The sequence below is a fragment of the Galleria mellonella genome, unplaced genomic scaffold, assembly GCF_026898425.1.
Source record: "Galleria mellonella isolate WM207_F2 unplaced genomic scaffold, CSIRO_AGI_GalMel_v1 utg173, whole genome shotgun sequence".
Taxonomy (NCBI): Eukaryota; Metazoa; Arthropoda; class Insecta; order Lepidoptera; family Pyralidae; genus Galleria; species Galleria mellonella.
In genome coordinates this window covers 3,476,549-3,497,310 of record NW_026442016.1, presented here as the reverse complement: position 1 = coordinate 3,497,310, position 20,762 = coordinate 3,476,549, and the positions used below count along the sequence as shown (strand labels likewise).

General features: G+C 29.9%; 2 protein-coding genes across 2 annotated transcripts; one reads left to right on the top strand and one right to left on the bottom strand.

The window, feature by feature from the left end:
• The first annotated feature begins 6,050 nt into the window (after nucleotides 1-6,050).
• Nucleotides 6,051-9,917, top strand: LOC113515545 (uncharacterized). Its single transcript, XM_026899792.3, has 5 exons — nucleotides 6,051-6,339; nucleotides 6,741-6,929; nucleotides 8,191-8,281; nucleotides 9,102-9,237; nucleotides 9,571-9,917. Exons 1-5 carry the CDS (start codon nucleotides 6,202-6,204, stop codon nucleotides 9,758-9,760), a joined length of 744 nt encoding a protein of 247 aa, XP_026755593.1. The 5' UTR covers nucleotides 6,051-6,201; the 3' UTR covers nucleotides 9,761-9,917.
• A 2,261-nt stretch (nucleotides 9,918-12,178) lies between these two features.
• LOC113515465 (ras-related protein Rab-8A) lies at nucleotides 12,179-18,150 on the bottom strand. The gene is made up of 5 exons (XM_026899687.3): nucleotides 17,896-18,150; nucleotides 16,812-17,011; nucleotides 15,714-15,806; nucleotides 14,200-14,313; nucleotides 12,179-13,550 (listed from the first exon to the last, which is right to left on the bottom strand). The coding sequence occupies exons 1-5, from the start codon at nucleotides 18,017-18,019 to the stop codon at nucleotides 13,467-13,469; spliced, it is 615 nt and encodes a 204-aa protein (XP_026755488.1). The 5' UTR covers nucleotides 18,020-18,150; the 3' UTR covers nucleotides 12,179-13,466.
• Between the last annotated feature and the right edge of the window lie 2,612 nt (nucleotides 18,151-20,762).

Below are 20,762 nucleotides of genomic sequence, written 5' to 3'. Positions count from 1 at the left end.
GCCGGATTTATGTAACGTCATATACAACACATGGCCAGCTGTGAATATTATATCTCACTGCAACTAGCATGAAATATATCTGCTAACGACACCTGTTTCAAATTTCATACCATTTTAAAAACAGAATTCCTCAGCATTCCCATATTTTATACCTATACATACAATATATATGGCCGTGTCATTCGTTGCCAACGACATATATCTAGGGTTGATAAATGGCATCATTTATTCCAGACTGTACCCTTTCACAGTATTCTGTATGTACCAACCATAGCTACGTCCACACTTTGATGTATTATCCGTATTCTCTGATATTCTAATGTTTGTCTGTATTTTTTACTAAAATAAAACGGTAGAGATTTTTAATTCAAACGCGTTTTCTAAATATATTGCCTAATAATTATTTTGGTATTCGTAAGCACAAAACTAGTAGGAATATAATTATTTTTTTAATTGATATCTTATTGTGTAACAAAATTTTAATTTATAATTACTATAGCATCTGTTTATAAAAAGATAACGATTCAAGTAATCACTACAAGTACAACATCCTTTTTATTTGTTGTCTAATTAATTTTAAAAAAATTGTATGAATATTTTTCTAATATTTAAAAAAAAAACTTTATTTGCTATTTTATTTACAACAAAATAAACATACCTACAGTAATTATGTACTTTTCATCGCAAATATGTATAAATAATAAATTAATCACCATTTTTACTAAGTTATATGTATGTAAGAAATACATAAATTAATTGAATTACATTTAAGAAAATTTATGAAACTTATTTAGGTACAGTTTATTAACATAATGAAAGCATCCTTCATAATATAAGTTATATAATTATTTCCAGCTACATATTCCAATTAGATATAGGAACTCTGCAGTATCGGCCATATTTCTAATTTCCTTTCCTTCTGTATTCTTTATTGTACACAAACATAGTGATACTTTTATATAAGTGTTAAAGTTCACTTTAATAGGTATTATTGTAATTAAGAAAATATTATAGGACTAAAAAATCTGCATTATCACAGTTTTGATAAGAGATTTTAGACTATAGTATTACTGTTGCTATTTCATTAGCAAATCCAACACATAAAATAATACAAGATTGAGATATACTAAAACATTAGCAACGAATATTGCTCTGTGTAAATATTTAGTTTATCTATGCTAATTACTACCTACTAGTCTAAGCTACAGAATATCTAATGGCACGGAATAAGTAATAGTACCTATAAATATTTTTTTTAATGGTGATAATGGAAAAGTAACGGTAACTAAGCCTACGCTAACGGTATACACTGGCGAGACACCAGTGAGGGATATCATCCCTGTGAAAATGAAAAGGCAGGTCAATTAGCCCATCGTAATAAATATATCTCGAATTCTGGATGTTTTACAAGGCGGACCACAGGGAGGTAGTCCTCATTACTAACAATCCCTCCTCCTTACCTACAAGTATTAAAGAGTGTATGTATACACTCAGTGGGTAAGGATAAAATATTATGTAACTCAACTTGCCTGGATACACGATCTTACCTATTTCTGCTATAATGTAGTAATGCGTTAATTATTATTATCGTCTGAACTAATTATGCTAGGATGTCATACATAGGAGACACTGTGCCCAAATTATTTCTGTATATTATTTAAAAATATAATACTATGCCATATTGCTAAGCATTTCTTGAAGCATTTGGTTTGTCATTGTTTCTGCCTATGTAAATGGGAGACAGACGAGATAAATATGTATGTATGTATATTGTTTTAAGCAATACCACATAACACTATCAGATATGAGGAAAAAGATCTCCATCCAGTGGGCGTTGCGGATGCTCATGGGCGGCGATAGTCACTTACCATCAGGTGAACCGCACGTTCGTTTACCAATCTATTATAAAAACAAAATCCAATGTATCTTTGTATATAGATAGGTAGTGTTTTGTCGTCGAACGATGACTAACAGTAGAACAATATAAGTTAATATAAAATGTAAAATAAAAAAACTTAAGTTTTTTATTAAATCTTCATAATTTTAATAATATACTTCTAAGCTTATAGTATAGGCAACAATGGATAGACAATTCATTAGGTACTCCTACGTTATTGTAAATCTAAAACCTAAATTCTGTGTACTATTACTTACAAGTACGCTGTGGCTTTACGAATACATCCAAAATATTAAATTCTTTCAAACACCTGTAACTGATACGTGTATATATATACTTATTTAAACTGCGACTTCAAATGGCAGGTGAGATTGGAATAACACCTACTGAGGGCTTCGTAAATGATAGCTAAAACTAAATGTTGACATTAATATCTTTTTCCTAACCAACATATTGGCCAAACGATAAATCTTTAGGCATTGCGCGTCTAATGCACGTTGACATAATATGACATTATTTATTGTATATTAGCGATCCGACCCGGCTTCGCACGATTAGACAGAATTCTCAAAATCAATACATACAATAAAAAAAAATCAGCTTTTCGACTGATCGGTTATTTTATATGTGATTCTTTAGATATTTGATATAACGAAAGTCTTATTTATGAACCGATTGAAATAAAACAAACACTAAAAGTTAAATATAGCAAATCGCAATGTATTAGTGAAAACCGCATTCAAATCGGTTAAGCCGTTTCTGAGATTAACTTGCACAAACATACAGATAAACAGACTAATAGACAAAAATTCTATTGCGTTCATAAAGCCCCCTATAATAGTTTTTCTTATATATCTTCCATGTACAGATAGCGACCAGTTACGATTTTATTATATGTATTGATCAATATGTTGTTATATGCGGAACCCATCGCCAGTATGCGACACGGACATTCCCAACCAACGGTAGTTTATTTTTTATTATTTTCATATTTTATTATTATTATTATATGAACCATTAAGCGTATATATTTGCTTAAAACTAATATATTATAATAAATAAATTATAATAATTTATACGTACACTAGTGTTATACTTATATATTTAAATATACGATATCTATTAAATATTCTTAAATGAACTCTTAGTCATTCCATACAGCCTAAGAAGATACCAAGAAGCTTCTTCTGTTTATAGGCAGAGCTTAACTGACTGTATTAACCATAACTTTACGTACACAATGATCCAAATGAGAATTAGTACCAAATGAACTGTTATTTACCAGGGTTACTCCATCTCCAATGGAGATAAAGTAAGAATATCACCAGTGTAGTAAAACTTCTCTTGTACTAATGTACTATATTATATCATTGTATCAGCCATTAACTCTCCACTACTAAGAATAGGCCTCTCCCATGAGGGAGATGTTGCCAATAGTAACCACGCTTGCCAGGCGGGTTGGCAATCACAGTTAGCTTTTAGTGGCATTTTAAAAGGAAAGCTGCTGCCCATCCCTCGATTATTAGATACTTACCTATTGATGGTATTATTATTATTTTTTGCAACATAATGAAATACAAATATTTACCATGACAGTAATAGGATCTCTAGTCCTATTCAACGAACATTATTGGTAACCTATTACTCTCCGTAATTAATTTATTAAATTACAAATTAGATAGTTTAGACTATTGTAAATACACATTAATATATTTTTAATTCCCGATCAGGACCTAACGTGACGCGATTACAAGTAAATACTGCCTATATACCTAATTTTTTATTGCCATCCTTTCGTCGCGTATTTAAAATATGTGTAACAACGAAAATTTTAAATTAACTATACATTTATATATTATTACGTAGTGCAAATATTCAATTAATCACAAACGAAACAAAACTCGCCCAGCAACTAATTATGACTACCGCTTTACCAACATGTCCGCACTCCATTAGTCATATTTTCCATCAACGTCCATATTTCTGTCTTCGGTAATTAAACAGCGTGAATGAAATAAACCGCTCCATTAGCAAAAAATAAATGGTACTTAAAATGTACTTAAATAAACTTATGACTAGTGTTTTTAATTTAATTAATACATTACAGTTGTAGCAATAAATAATGCAATTTATTGGGAAGAAAAATTCTTGAGTGGCAACACACCGACAGGCAAACGCAGTATAAGACAACCCACCACTAGATGGAGCAATGACATCAAACGCATTGCAGGTAGTCATGAAGGAGAGTTAAGTTTAACAGTGGATAGTTAACAGCTGAAATGATAATAAGATACATAAATACGCGATAAACCCAAAAAAGAAGGGGTGAAGGGATTGTAAGTAATGGGTTATAATATTCCCATTATTAGCAATAGCTATTAGCTGTGCCCCCCTGGAAATCATTGTGGTTCATTCTTGTAGCAATCGTCACGATGAGCTAACTGGCCCATTTTCATCCTCACTTATCATCTCTCACTGGTGCCTTGTCAGCGTATACCGATAGCATAGGCAGGGTTGCCATTTCATTACCAGAGGGAGACTTTGTACAAATATCGATTGCTGTTCCATTCGAGTTTCAACCATGAAGCAGTTGTGTTTGCATGGCTGTGTTTCGGTTTGAAGGGTGGGATATAGCGTGAATTTACTGGGTACAGAGCAATAACACCTGAGTCCTTAGGAATGGCAACGCATGGGGAGTATCATGGGCGAAACAGTATACTCTGTTACGTCCATGATACTGCTCATGTCTATAGGCGACGGTTACCACTTTCCATCAGGTGGGCCGTCAGCTTGTTTGCCATTCTAAGTTGTATAAAAAAAAATTTCAGCCATAAAAAAGCCCAAAGAAAAATGTATTCTTCACGGTTAATAGGTAATTATAACCTTAAAGAATGAGTATATTTCTTTAAAAAAGACCACCTTACGTTGTAGTACACCTGCAATTCTTGCACCTGGTATTGTAAGTGTTGCAGCGGTAGTCACTTACAATAAGGTGAGTCAGTACGTGTTATGTATTCTACTTCTACAAGCCTAAGCTCTATACACCTATATTGTACATATATATTGTACCTAGATAACCGCGGTATGCAGACATTAAAAAAGACTTTATACCACAGACTTAAAAACCAAGGCAGTCTTTTTTTATAAAATTTAGATTTAATTATATATATTTCTAGATTTGATATTAGTAACAAACGTATTTTATAGCTATAATTCAGAGTTTAAATCAACTTTCAATCGGAAATCTTGTATGACTTTTAATTATGTAAAAGGAATTTATTTAGACATTAATATATACGTATTTTTATGTATATATTTATTTCTAAAATTATATAATATACATAATTACTTCAATTATTTCAGTGCTATCACCATGAATAAAAAGAATAAATAATAAGCATAATGTAGAAGCAAATAAAGAATAATAACCTATCTGTTCTTGAAGATAAAAAAATATTCTTTATAAACATTATTTATGCAACTTAGAATGACAAATAAGCGAACCTGTTGAAATGTAATACTATGGACATAATCGAGTATACTGTATCGCCCATAATAGCATTCATGCATTACCACTCATTTTACTAGTCCATCCAAAGGTAGGGGGTAAGGGATTGTTAGCAATGGAGTTTGACAGCCCCATTGTTAGCAATTTGCCCTATTAGGTCGACCTCCACGTGGTTCCCGCTGGAAACCAACGTGAACAATTCTTATTGAATTCATCACGATGGGCTAACTGACCTGCTTCATCCTCACCTATCATCCTTCACTGGTGCCCTGCCGGTGTATACCGTTAGCGCGGGTGGGGTTACCATTCCATTATCACCCATTAAAAATAAGTCCATCCAAAGGTTGCCAGGAAGAGATCGCTTTTAGCGATAAGGTCGCCCATTGTTTTCTCATTGTGATTATTTCTTGTAATTGTTTATACCTAGAATAAATTTACTATTGTAATCTTTTGTAGGAAACAATAAAGATTTATCTGATAGTAAATATTTTTGTATACCACAGTTTATTTTTACATAGCTATGTTTGTGCCACAGATAATAAAGACTTTACGTTTAGTATCTTTGTCTTTCCTGTTGTGATTATACATGACATTTAACATTGACAGTCTTTTCGTTTGACAGTGACAGTAACGATCTTATGATTTCAGTGATGACATTGGTTAATAACTATTTATCAAGTCTCAAGTTGTTTTTTATTAAGTTGATTATTATTTACAATTAGATTTTTACTTTATGAATTTAAAGGCATTATTGATGAAATTAAGTTAGAAAAAATTGTTGCATAGCCCCAACAATATGTGGAAACTTTTACAAAAGGATCCTTCCTTTTTTATAATGTTCTCTTCGAGCAACGACTATGAAGTTTTAGTCACGAATTATATTACATTATGGATTTCAAATTTCAATAAAACTAGTTTTTTGGCTAACTTAAAGGTTTGTAATTAAAAAAATTAATTTAATTAAAAAAATATTTAAAATAATTATCATATAATTAACATATCTATATACCTAGAATTAACAAGTCATCTTGGCAAACTAATCCATAGAATCGTATTTTTGTTTGCATTGCAATCATTTGTCTTATTTAATTAAAGGAATATATCTTTTTTTTTTTTATTTTGGTATATAACAATAGAATTACATACTTAGTTATCAGAACAGTATATTCTGTATAATGTTTTTAATGCAAATAAGCTGACTAATAGGAAGTGGAACCTTCGCTTACAGACATGAAAAGCATTATGGCAATTACCTAATACTCTATGATGCTCATGTTTGACATTCATAAGGAATAGCCAATCCAAATACTAAGCTGTTAATAAATATTGTTACAGAATAGTAACGAACTGGAGATAGAGGACAATTCTTTTATTGAAAAAGGTCTCCAAATGTTATCAGACACAAGTACTTTAAAAAGTATACAAATAAATCATGAAGGAACCACATTAATTCTAAATATGGTTAAATCTTTTGGATATTCTGTGAAATTGAATCTTAGGCTCAAAGAGGCCTCAAAAGAATTGGTGAGTTAAAAGATTCAAAAGAGTAAAAGATAATATTGAAAAGTTATTTTTGATAGGTATATTAAATGGTCAAGGGATGAGTAGCAGCATCCCTCTTAAAATATCAACGTCTAACTGCAGTTTTCAACCCAACTGCCAAGTATTGCAACTACTGGCAAAATCCCCCCAACAGAGAGAGACCTATGTTCAGCAGTGGACAGTTAATGATATAACGATATAATACAATACATCACCACAAGAGAAGTTTTATTTTCTTGGTAAAAAATTTGTACTCTTACTTCATCTCCACATGTACATCATAAATAGCAGTTCATTTTGTTCACTTGTCATTTAGATCATTGTACATATAAAATCATGTCTAACATAGTCAGTTTAGCTCTACCTATAAGCACAGAAATTTTCTGGTAACTTCTTGGGCTCTGTGCAATGACTGAAGATTTCTATGAAAGTACTTGATAGATATTGTTTATATAAAAATATATTAGTAATATATGTATGAATTATAAAGATATATATATATATATATATATATATATATATATATATATATATATATATATATATATATATATATATATATATATATATATATATATATATATATATATATATATATAATATATATATATATAATAAACAAATGGTAGATTCAGTGCTATCCTTTTGACAAGTCTATGTGCAACATAACTATCTTTCATTACATGGGCTACTAGCTAATGATGGAAAATATCTCATATCTCATTTTGGATAATTGAACCAATTTCAATAAAAAAGTTTCTTATTTGTTTTACTAATTAAGCTGAGTAAATTAAATAAAATATAAAAAATATTTCTTATAGAGAGGTTACTTATACAGAGAAATCACTGTATATATATTTTCATATTATTAATATTTTACTGAACTAGATGCATTTTATGGAAGTTAATATAACTAGTTGATTGCAATTATTTTATTTTATTCCGCTATCACTAGTATGTGTGTAACTGCCATTATTAGTAGATGTTCTATGACCTTCCCTATTAGTCATTAATTTCTGACCATCATTCAGTCTATGCACATGTTGGGACGTATGTTTTACCTCTTAATGAGGCATCTTCATTAGCAATACATTAATTGCCTGAAAATGCTTTGTTTAGAAGTGAAGCAAATAGTAGTTAATAGTTGGCGATTAAATATATACTAATGGTAGTGAAATTAAACAAAATAATTCTAATCAACTAATCAGTTCTATATTGTTATTGATTAAATGTATTATTTCAGTTTTTCCAGAAAATAACACAACCTTTGTTGGAAATAATTGATGATTTGAAAAAAAGTGAAAATAAATTAAGATATTGGCTTAAGAAGAAAGGTAAAGTATTAAGGCTTTCTGAAAACTATTAAGTAATAGAAATAATAAGCTTATAATGGCAATGGCAGTATGGTAAATATCTGCGTGAACAGTGACCTCAAAAGTATAATTAAATACTGCTTCTTCTTAAAATATCTTGTAGCTTGTTGTATAGGTTGTAAATTTCTTATAGAGTTAAATATATATTAGATCTATTAATTCTAATACTAGCTTTTAACCGCAACTTCATCTATGTAACTGGGATATATTTATTGCCCGGGATTATAGTTTGTACAAGGTATCTTTGTGAAGAAATATGAGCCCACCATCAAAAACAGCTACTTACCGGATTAAAAAGAAGCCTATATCCTTCTTTATTCCATATAGTATGTTTATACCAAATTTCATAGTGATTGATTAAGCTGTCATGGTGCTATAAGGTTACAAACAAACTATATAATATTAGATGAGAATCATACGCACAAATGGCCCAAATGAGAGGCTAAGCGCAGAAAATAGAGTCCTATTTACATTACATTATTAGATGAGAATATACTTACTTAGGTAATCAAATTGCCTGTAAGAATTATATCTATATTTAAATTAACAAATGTTGCCTGATTTAATATGAAGTACCATTTGTCAACTTTTACTCTCTTTTAGCATAGATAGGTGCACCATTCCGTCTTTATCCATCCATAAAAAATTTGGAGTCTGTAATGTTGTTGATTATTAAGCAAATAGAAGTTAATATTTGCTTTTGCTTATAAAATACATAAAAATTAAAACATTCATTATTAAATTATTTAGAATATTAAGTTGAGTTTTACTTTTATTTCAGAACATTTAAGAGGGAAATATGATGACGAGAACCATATGAAAAATCATCAAAAGTATGAAGATACTTTTGGTGATTTCCAGGTACCTGAATGTTTGCTACAGAAAATATGCAGTATACCACATACAAATAACATTATGTAAGTATTTTTACTTTTCCAATAAAGTTATATGAATACCAGATCCTCAAAACATTAAACATTCAATAAACTATAGACTATAATGCTATTTATAAATATATATTAATATTAATAGGTGTTTACTTAATATGACAGTCATGTACTACTCAAAATGTGTTTTACAGAGATAGGTGTATTAGATAAGGGTATTTTAAAGTACATTATTGTTTACATTCATATCAAAACTTATGTTTACCTGTGCCTTACCTGCATACTTTTTTAAAGAAAAATACATGTTTTTTTAGGTAATATCATTAAATGTACTATCATAACATTTATTTGTGTTTATTACAGAAAAGAAGAAAACGAAGGTATTAGAGGAAATCAACTTAATGCCAATATAAAATCAGAACCCGACAGTCAATCCAATTCACAAAGTCTGTCAATAACAAATACTATTAATGTAAAAAAGGAGATCATAAAAACTGAAACAGATGCTAGTCATAACACAAAAAGAAAAAGAAAAAATTTGGATTTTTTATAAGTAGGAATTTATGAAATATTATCTTACATAATGACAATAAATATATGAAATACGTTACATATTTTAAGGTGATCATAAGGTTGAAGGTGATTTTAAGGTGATTTATATTTATGTAGGTATCTTTAAAGTTGATGATTTCCATGGGCATCACTAAATAGGGCACTAGTCAAAAAACAAATTTTTTACTATATACTCGTCATACTAATGAATTGTTGTATACAGATGAAATCAAAATCGAAGGGGGTATTTTATGAGCAAAAATGAACATTTTCACCATAGAAACATGAGTCGAAAACGGCAAAAATTTGAAGACTCATATTTACACGATGCATTTAGCTATTAAGTTTGTATAGAATATTTAAATTTGTTGTCTTTTTTATTTTTTATTTCACTAAATTTGTATTCTAATATTATGTATCTATAGCATGGGTAGAGTCTTAGTTTTATGTTCTGCTAACGATTTCGATTTCGAAAGCCTATATTGAAAAAATATTATACATATTAAAATTAAGAAATAGCGCCCTTAATGTTTTTATTTTTCTCATCAAATTTTGGATAAAAATAAAAGATGATGTTTATAGTAAATCTTTATTATACATAGAACAATTAAAACCTAATATTAGTTGTGCTGGTGATGTAATCACTGTTACAAATAATGTGATTAATTGGAGAGAAACACAAGGGATTGATTGCTTAGGAAATTTCACACAATATTAAAATTTCGTTCCAATATATTTTTTCATTTTTATATGTATATGTAGAATGATAAAATGTGTAATTAATAATAAAAAATAAAACTTATTTTTTAAAATATTAATAATAAGTATTATGCTTATAATTCTCATTTTTAAATCTCTTGATTATGACCCTTTTACATCTAATATTCGTTGTATATTATATTGCATAAAAGAATAGAATGAACATATGATAATCTTTTTAGTTTAACATATAATAAATTTACAGAATAATACTACAGACATATATGATTTCAATATCGATTTATATTGCTGCCCAGCAGCTAATAATCACATAAAATTGGGACCAGCCCCTTAAGTGCTAAGCACTAGATAAAAGACATTTGGATCGATACTGAGATGTCATTCTCTAAACCTATTTCTATAACTAAGAAATTGCTTATAGTTTATCAATCAAAACTGTTTTTTACGAATCATCAAGAATTAAATTTAGAATAGCTTTGACTCAATTTTACCTATATTTATAACTTTTACAACAATATATTATCGAACAGAAATTTTATGATATAGAGAATGTCACTTCAAAGTCGACCCTAGTATAAATTAAATGGAATAATACGGTTTCCATTCGTAAAATAATTATTGTTGCTTACATTTTACGGTATTAACCGAATTACCTATGTGCATATATTTTCTACCAAAAAGAGTATATATTTTAATAACTACTGATTTATATTTAACATCAAAAGCATTTTCTCCAATATAATCGCATTAGTCGTAACTAATTCGCCCGATAGAAATGCAATATTTTATATTTTGTAACAAACGAGCTATTACAAATACCATTCCTAATAATTATTTAAATTCGTTAGATATACTGTGCCTTCGTCGAGTCTATTTGGATAATATTTGCTGAGCAAGTTGTTTTTGTAGGCTCCAATGTTTACCTACAAGGTCAAAGGCCCTCTTATTGTGAAATGTTTTAGTTATTAATATGTAATATATTATATAGATACTAAATTTTATTCAGTAAAAAGTACATTGTATAATCTTTCTACAGTCAAAGTAGGTAAAGGTAAAATTGACTGAATTCTTTATGCCATCAGTGAATATTTTGAACATATACTTTAGGTGTGAATGTGTCAGGTAAATTTAATACAGAACAAGAAATGCTCTTTAAAAGTAAAATGTATTTTATTACTGTAGTAATACAGTGAATTTTTATTCGACATAAAATTATGATTAAATAGAACTCAATGTAAATCACTTAAAAGCTAAAATTTTGGGCAGTCTAAATAGAAATTGGGAAGCGAAATTCCGTAATTTATACCATTTCATTTTTTGGATAACTGACAAATAGAATGATAGATAAATGGCAAAGTTTAGTACTTAGTATTGCCATGTACATTATTAATTACTCGAACTCTTTAAAGTAATTAAATTTTTGTAAATCGTAAGATTCTAATTAGAACGTCATAATTTTCTATAGGTAAAATATTAGGTAGATGAGTAAGTCTTGGAGTTTACCTAGACGACTTTACTACCTACTTAATATTTTTAATCGTTACCTACATTTGAAAATGTCTGTTAACAATTATCAGAATATCAATGGATATATTTCTTTTAAAGATTATAAAAGAATTGAGTTCTTGTTCATGGATTTATTTCATAAACACAAAATTTTGAGATCTAATACAAATAAAAATATAATAAAAAAAAATAGTTATTAACTTAAGATAGATTAAAAAGATTACCAGATTGTTTTTTAAAAAAATATCTTAAAGAGTAATTAGTAGCAATTTTGGAATTTCGTCACCGAAAAGGACGCTACCTGTAAAAAAGTTTAGTCATTCTGTATCTATGTTACCATTCCTGAGAAATATGCTAAGGCCAGACAATTGGTACAAACGATTGTTCTTTTAGTTAAACATTTTTTTTTTTATATTGGATCAAGTATAATGTACCACAATTGCAGTGCGTTCGGAAATTGCGACAGTTGTTACACGCAAGATAGCACACAGAATATGCGTGAAGCTAGTACTAGATTACTAAGCAGGGGCTACATCCGCTAAGATTGTACACCATGAACCATGTGGCTTTATGCCCCTGTCTTTCGATATAAATTCCTCAAACAAGTTACTGTAGAGATTCAGTAACACAGTCACTTGCTTTGGAGATGCAGCTGTTACACGACGCATGATTTGCTTGTGTACGTGTAACTCGAGTAGATACAATCAAGTAATCCTGGTATAACTTACAATCTATTTTTCTTTGCAGAGCATTACTATTAAACAACATTAATATTCTTTTGTAGACCTTTGTTATTCAACTAATAATTACAAAAAAAAACTGATTTATTGTTTATTTTACCTACTATTATTTTAATACGAGTATGATGACACTATTTTTTTATACAAAAACAGATTATTATGTGTACATATAGCTAATGCTGATATAAATCATTAACTAACCTCATTTATAGAATCCAGGAACTCAATTCTATTATTAATTAAATATGACTATATTATATTATATTATATATAATCACATTTAAATATAACATATTAGAATATTTATATAATCAGGCAAAAAAATAATTAGGTCCACCTGAAGAACAGTAATAACCATCACCCATAATCATGAACAGCACCATGTAGGTCACAGACAGCACTGTGTTACCACAGTACTTAGTTATCCTGAGAACTAAGTTGTAATTTCATCACTATGTTCCATACATTAAATTGAAACATATCCATGCAAACACGATTGCTTGACTGAAGAAACTCAAATAGGACACTGATGCAGACGAGTTTTATCCGTCTGAATACCAGGATAGAAACCCAATTTCTAGAACTATTTTACAGTTGTTATCTACGCGGGTTACACACACGTACTACAAACCTAGTACAATTACAACAGGCTTATCTGTACTAGTATCATGCACTATATGAATACAATATGCCTGTTGGAATGTACACAGATCCATTGGTAATGAATTAATCTAATACTAACTAACAGCTACATTTTGACACGTCCGTTTCGGATTTCGATGGTTTAATCACGTCGTCCCTCTCCTTGAATTCGAAAGCATCCGCCTGGAATTATATCAATGGAATAAATTTAGTTTTGTTTTATATCTTATTTTTTATAAACAGTAAAATAGTTTACTAGATTTTCTTTCCTTCCCACAAATTCGCACGATCAGTATATTTTGATTGATCGCAATAAAAAGTATATTCTTCTGAATCACAAGTAGTACCTACATATTTACCAAATTTCATTACCCTTATAATATTACTAAAGATATTGTCTCTCTGTCTAATAATAACAGAATATTATAGAAATAAAAATATATTTAAAAAGTTCCTTAATAACCCGTTGTCATTAAAACGCAAAAGGTTATTTAATTAATCTGATCTCTTAATTGTCCAATTAAATTAGTAAATGACAATGTTCCACAATGTCTACTATTAACTAGGCATAGGTAGTATGAATACCGATGCGATATTTATAAATTGGTTTCCTCTGGGCATTGATGGCGGAAAAAAAGTCATTACCAATTTCTATATCGTCCATATCGATCGAATATCTGTTATCGACTATGTTAAAAGTCTGTTATCCAATATTATTTTTTGAATAACACACTAAACATATTATTATACTAGTATATAGGCATTATAATAAAAATATATAGATATTGCTATATATTATATTACCCTTCCCCTACTATTAACACTTACATACCTTAGTCTCTCTATATTCTCTAATTTTCCTTGCTAACGTCAAAAATGCTTCCTCAATATTTATGTTGCTTTTACACGATACTTCGAAGAAGGGCATATCGAAATCGTCGGCTATCTGTAATATGTAAAATACTTTTAATGTCAATGAAATTCCTCAATAGACGCGGAAATCCTCAAAATTTACCACTCATAAATATCATAATTTATGATATCTTAATATGTAAAAATTGGTGTTTGTTCACGGAATATCTTAACCGACTTTAATTTTATTTTTCGCAATTTGAGAAATAGTAGTAGTATAGTTTTTATCACAAATTATGTACCTATTTGAATGACTCAACAGAGGGCAAAATAACATTTGCCGGCTCAACTTATACTTGTAGATCTATATAAATAACTTCTGCCTGTTTTCCTTTAACCATAATTTGTCTGTAAAAGATTGCTCTACCGACAAAACTGCCTTTTGTATGTACTTTTTGTATATATTTCACTTGAATTTTCTATTTGTTATAGAGTTAAAGAATAATGATAAAAATCAGTTTTCGTTGATGTCCTAGTCGAAACCAAAATATATAATAAAGATATAGAATAAAATAAACATATTATTTATAAAATTTCAAGCACTTATAAATGCTTGAAATTAAATAGAATAGTAAAATATTAAAATGTTTTTATTATTTAACCGTAGGATTCGAAATCTTGTTATCCCAGTAACTAAGAATATTAGAAAATAACAAATAACTAAAAGTTAAGCACGGTAAATTAATACAAGTTTACAAAAGAGATTGTTAGTAATGAAGACTGAGAATCCCATTGCTAGCAATATACCCAACCAGGTCGACCTCCTCGCGGTTCCCCCTGGAAACTATTATGGTTAATTCCTGATAAATTCATCATGATGGGCTAACTGACCTGTTTTCATTCTCATCTATCACCCTTCACTGGTGCTCCGCCAGCGTATCCCGTTAGCGCAGGCGGGGTTACCATCCCATTTTCACCCATCAAAAAAAAATACAAGTTCACGAGTAAGGCAAATAAGCCAACCATCTGGGTTCAACCATAATATTTTTGAGAGCTTAACTAATAATATAAATTTTCTACGTCATACATAGGTACATTCATTGTATTTTTTAAATCTGTACTAATATATAATGTGCCATTGTTTGTAATGTATAAAACCAAAAACTACTTACCTGATTTTAAACATTCTTTCACCTATAGAAAGCTGTGATATCATCGAGGAACATAGACCATATATCATTTTCGAAAATTCCATCTACCGACCAAGAAGATCAAAGATAACGTATTCAGTTTACTTAATAAATTATTGGCACTTTCTAAGTTTCCGCCATCACCATTTTGTTAATTTCTAAGCGACTTCAAGAAAAAGGGAATTCTCTAATGGTTTTATTTATGTGTATTAACATACACGTACGTGATATTTTCGTAAAAGAGAGTTTGATAATTATTTTGCTCAGTTCATGGTCAAAATAAATTATGGTAGAAAAATATTACCTTTTGGCCCCTTTCTTTGGGAACAGCACGATGATTCTCGTGAACATCACATTTATTGCCAACTAATACTTTGATGACATCTGGAGAAGCATACTGTAAAATAATAAACGCCCGTATAATACTAAGCATTGATATAAGCTATTATAGTATGTCTATCTATCTATGATTGATAGACATATAGTATCACAGATACGTAGTATATCTATATATCTGTGATATAGGTACTTATGTTTTTCATCGGAACTAATTGAAATAACCGTAGGTATATTTGATTCAATAAGTGCTTTGTATTATCTTATCAAATACTTAGATAAATATCCATAATAATACATATTTTTATACCACAGAGGTGACAAACAAGCGAAAAGCCCGTCTGATGGTAAACTACCACTGTTTTCTATGGACATCTGCAATACTAGGATATTACGTGCGCATTGTCGACCCTGAAGAATGCTTAATAAACTTATTTTGAAGAACCTTATCGAGTAATCTTTAGAGAAAACCTTGGTAAAGAGGTCATTCTACAACCTAAACTTTCGCGGGAGAAAGCTCCTCTGAAACTGTACTGTTCACGATTATAATATGGTAATAATATAATCATGTAAAATGTAAATTTAAATTAAGCAAACCATAATGTAAGTAATAGTAATACTAGCTGTTACTAGCGACATCGCCCGCGTGACCAGGATATGTTCATTAACCAAGATAAAGTAGCCAATATCCTTTACCATCCCTGTCAGTACGTAGTATACTGAATTATAAAGTGATTCATTAAGCTGTTAAAGCACTAAGAAGTAATAAACTAACTTTTATAGTTATTATAAATAAATAAATACGAATTGTGTAACAACTTTATTACATTTATGAATACAGCCAAGTGTTCATAGGTGCGAAATAATGATATTTTATTTGTTTGTCTATTAAAAGAAAAATTAACTGTACTACTGCAAAAACATCGATTTGTGGTTAATACAAAAATTAATTACTATAAACCATAGACGTAGTATCACGTACTCTATAAACAATGTCTAGCTCCTTCTATTAAAATTATAAATGTTGTTGAGCAAATTTGCTAAACGTAGTATATCAGGCGCTTACCTCTTGAATGTTTCTCAGCCAATAAGACAAATGGTTGAATGATTCGAGATTTGTGATATCATACATGAGGATAATCCCCATAGCACCTCTGTAGTAAGCAGTGGTTAATGTACGGAACCTCTCTTGGCCTGCCGTATCCCATATCTGGAGCTTGATCGGTACGCCGTCGAGATTTATGATCTTTTGTTTGAAGTCTATGCCTGGAAACATACGACAAATAAAATATATTCTTCACTTATAAAGTAAATACAACATATTCGTGCGATACACAAAGGATTCTATTTCCTTTGTGTAACTTCAATAAAATTAACCGCACTGTATAATTTGTGATTAGTGACGTAAAGAACAAATATAAATTGCGCAATAGATAGCCATTAAGAATGATGAACTGGTAAGAAACGGTAAAGTTATTGGAGAAGCAAATTGCGAAAGTATAGTGTAAGTATCTATCTGATGCATATCTTTACCAATGCCATAAGAATGAGGACTACAGATTATTATCCTTTATTTATACTACTAGTATATGACATTTCTGTGACAAGACATAGAAATCTATAGTACCTATCTCTTTACTTAGTCTTTACCTATGTCTTTTATGAATCATTTCACAATTACAACATGACTTACAAGTGAGTATATCTAAATGAAATTTAAGTTGAATTTAATTATACACGCAAATAAATAGATATATACTTAAAATAAATTATTACAACATTAAATATAAAAAATTACAGTGGTGATTCATTCTTGAACGAGACGGTACCTAGCTATTGTTATATGTAAAGGTATCAATGTATGTTAGTAGGTATAATAACTACATATTGTACTTTTTACAATAAATTTAATTAATATCTAATTAATGTCAAATAATTAATAAACTAAATAATAAAAAAAAATAACCTGTAATAAGTGTTAGGTAGTATAGAATGTGTGCTGTTGTGGCGTCACATACTTCATTGTTCCAACTTTGCATTGGTAATGTAAAAACATAATCTCAGATTCGTTATATTACAAAGATGCACTAAAACACAACATCACCTGACTGACAAAGGCTCGTAAACCGAAAGGTAAATATTTTACTCACCTATTGTGGATATGTAAATATCGTAATATCTCTCGTCGCAATATCTATGCACAATGCACGTTTTCCCTACATTTGAATCGCCTAAAACTAAAAGCTTATACGTAGCAGAAAAATCTAAAGCCATTTTTTTGTTTACTTTGTTGTCTAGAACGCGAGTGTTGGCTCAAAACATCGGTGTAACTGTCAAAGTGAGAAAAATCGATGAGGGTAACTGCGCAGGCGTGGGTTCGCCCCTGTTGTCTTGCAACAAGTAAATATCGTTATTTTTCGTGTAGGCACTGGATTTTCTTGGTCGCTACTAGAATAGATAAGTTAGTAATGTGTCACTACACTGTGTCTTGTAATAAATAATTCAGTTAACCAATAGGGAATTACGTGTTATCTACTTCAGGGTAACCTTATTTAATTTACATTTAAATATTATTAAATATTAGGTATGAAATAAATTATTTGATGTCTTTTACGAAATTATGAAACTTATTAGATAGGATATATTCTCATGAGCAATGCTGCCAGTTGCGAAATTTATTCCCTGTTATGAAAGTTCGATGTGTTGCGGTTTTTATGATAATAATGTATTTAACTAACTATTATTAAAAATGTGGAATTTATTTCACTATAATTTTTTATTAATTAATTAGTTTACGTTGTATTAATATATGATCTTCCACTATTTTCATTTATGTATGGTATCTTTATGTAGTGGGGATAATGAAATGGATATATTTAATAATAGTAGCAGTTACATAAAAAAAATCGCAAATTATTTATTCAGTCATATTAACGACATTCAGCCTGTATTTGGACATTTATTAATTCTTTAGACTTAAAGTAATTCAATTTTCGTTAGCTATTTGTGGTAGCTTTTAATTTGCTTATTGTAATTGTTATATATGTAGTTAGGTTGTGATATATTAGTTATTATTATTAATTATTAAGTTATTATAGTTGTAAGCTTCCCTCAAAAATAATAAATAAATAAATAAAATAGTAGGTTTAGGAACAAATTCTTATGCTCTCAGACTCAGTTCAGTTTTAATTGTGTATTGCGAATAGCAATCGCTAGCAGATATTTGTTTCATGAAAGTTAAATGTTAATCCGCCTGAGCTACTGGTATAAGTTAACAAGAAACCAGTGAAATTTGATAGATGAGGATAATATTAGCCATCATAACGAATTCAAGAATTAACCGCGATGATTTGGGGGGAAAGGGATTGTTAGTAATGGAGACTGAGAATCCCATTGCTAACAATATACCCAACCAGGTCGACCTTCTCGCAGTTCTCCCTGGAAACTATCATGGTTAATTCCTGATGAAATTATCATGATGGGCTAACTGGCCTGTTTTCATTCTCATCGATCAACCTTCACTGGTGCTCCGCCAGCGTATCCCGTTAGCGCAGGCGGGGTTACCATACCATTTTCACCCATGAAAAAAAAACCGCGATGATGTCTTAAAGCGACCGTATGAAGTTCAAAATGACAGAATTAATTTAAGCTGGCAACGTATATACTCGTACATAACTATGCTATATATTGTTAGCTAACAATGAGATCTCTAGTCTTAGTTACTAATACACCACTATTGCTTTTACCGAAGTGCAGATTTGAAAGGCATTGTATGTCAACGAACAATTACCTATCCAAAAATTGATTGGAGTGAGGATAGAACAATAATGTTAGTTAAAAGTTATTAGTGTAAAAAGTCAATTATAAGACATAATTTTGAATCCTTACTAATCTTAAACTAATATTATGAATGCAAAAGTTTGTTTGTTTGTTACGCTTTCACATGTAAGTCACTGAATCGATTATGATGAATTTGAGAATAGACATAGATAGGATCTTGGACACTGTTAATAAGCTATTTTTTCTCCCGGTCAGTTAACTTACCATGGTCACGTAGACGAAGTCGCAGGTAAATGCTAGAATTATAAATGTGAATGCGAGTTTGATTATTTGTTACAGAACCATGACGACTTAACCAGTCACTATGAAATTCTGTATACACGACTATATGAAATGGATTGGGATAAAATGGCCTATACCCTTCATATACTATCTTATCCCGAACACGCGGACGAAGTCGCGAGTAACAGCTGGATAATTTATACAGCGTTAAAGTTATATTAAAATGACCTAATCAGTTTAGAAAGATGGCATTAGGTGCATAATAATTGTCGGTTTCCTCTTTTATTTTCATTATAAATTCATATTAAATAATATAAAGTAACGTCCCTAGTTAGATCAAACGACCTTTGGGACCGAAGTGCACCTTCCGGGTGTCGTGGGTGTAATACTGAGGTAAATAATGCCACTTGAATTATTATTTCTTAACGTCAGAGATATAAAGTCGATAATTGTGGAAATTCTCTCAAAGACGCATTAAGAGCTCCATTTATTTTACTTAAATCCTCGATAGTGCATATCGCGCCGATTCATCTCGGTAGTCAATGTAGCTGTATGTAAATGTCCTATGTATTCATATTAAATGGCCCAAGTTCGAGATCTGTTATCACACCTTCTGCTTTGTTTGTTTTGTTCTGTATGCACCGGACTTGTGTAGTTCAAGGTTTATTGGTGATGAATAAAATATTTATTAAAATATGTAAATTAATTCGAAAAATTCTCTTAGTGTAAAAATAATATTGTCTCAGTGTTTGATAGTAAAGTATAAAACTTCGTGAGAGTTTTTTGTACTGGAAAAGTTTTTATCTATTTTTTCTGTTAACTCCAAAAAATATTAATGTATCTTTGTGATAATTAATATACTCGTAGTGATCTGTAATTGAATATGTTTATGTGGATATTCTTCTTTTAACCTAGTCTTTAGTAATCTTTGTGTATTTTACTAGAAGAACAATGA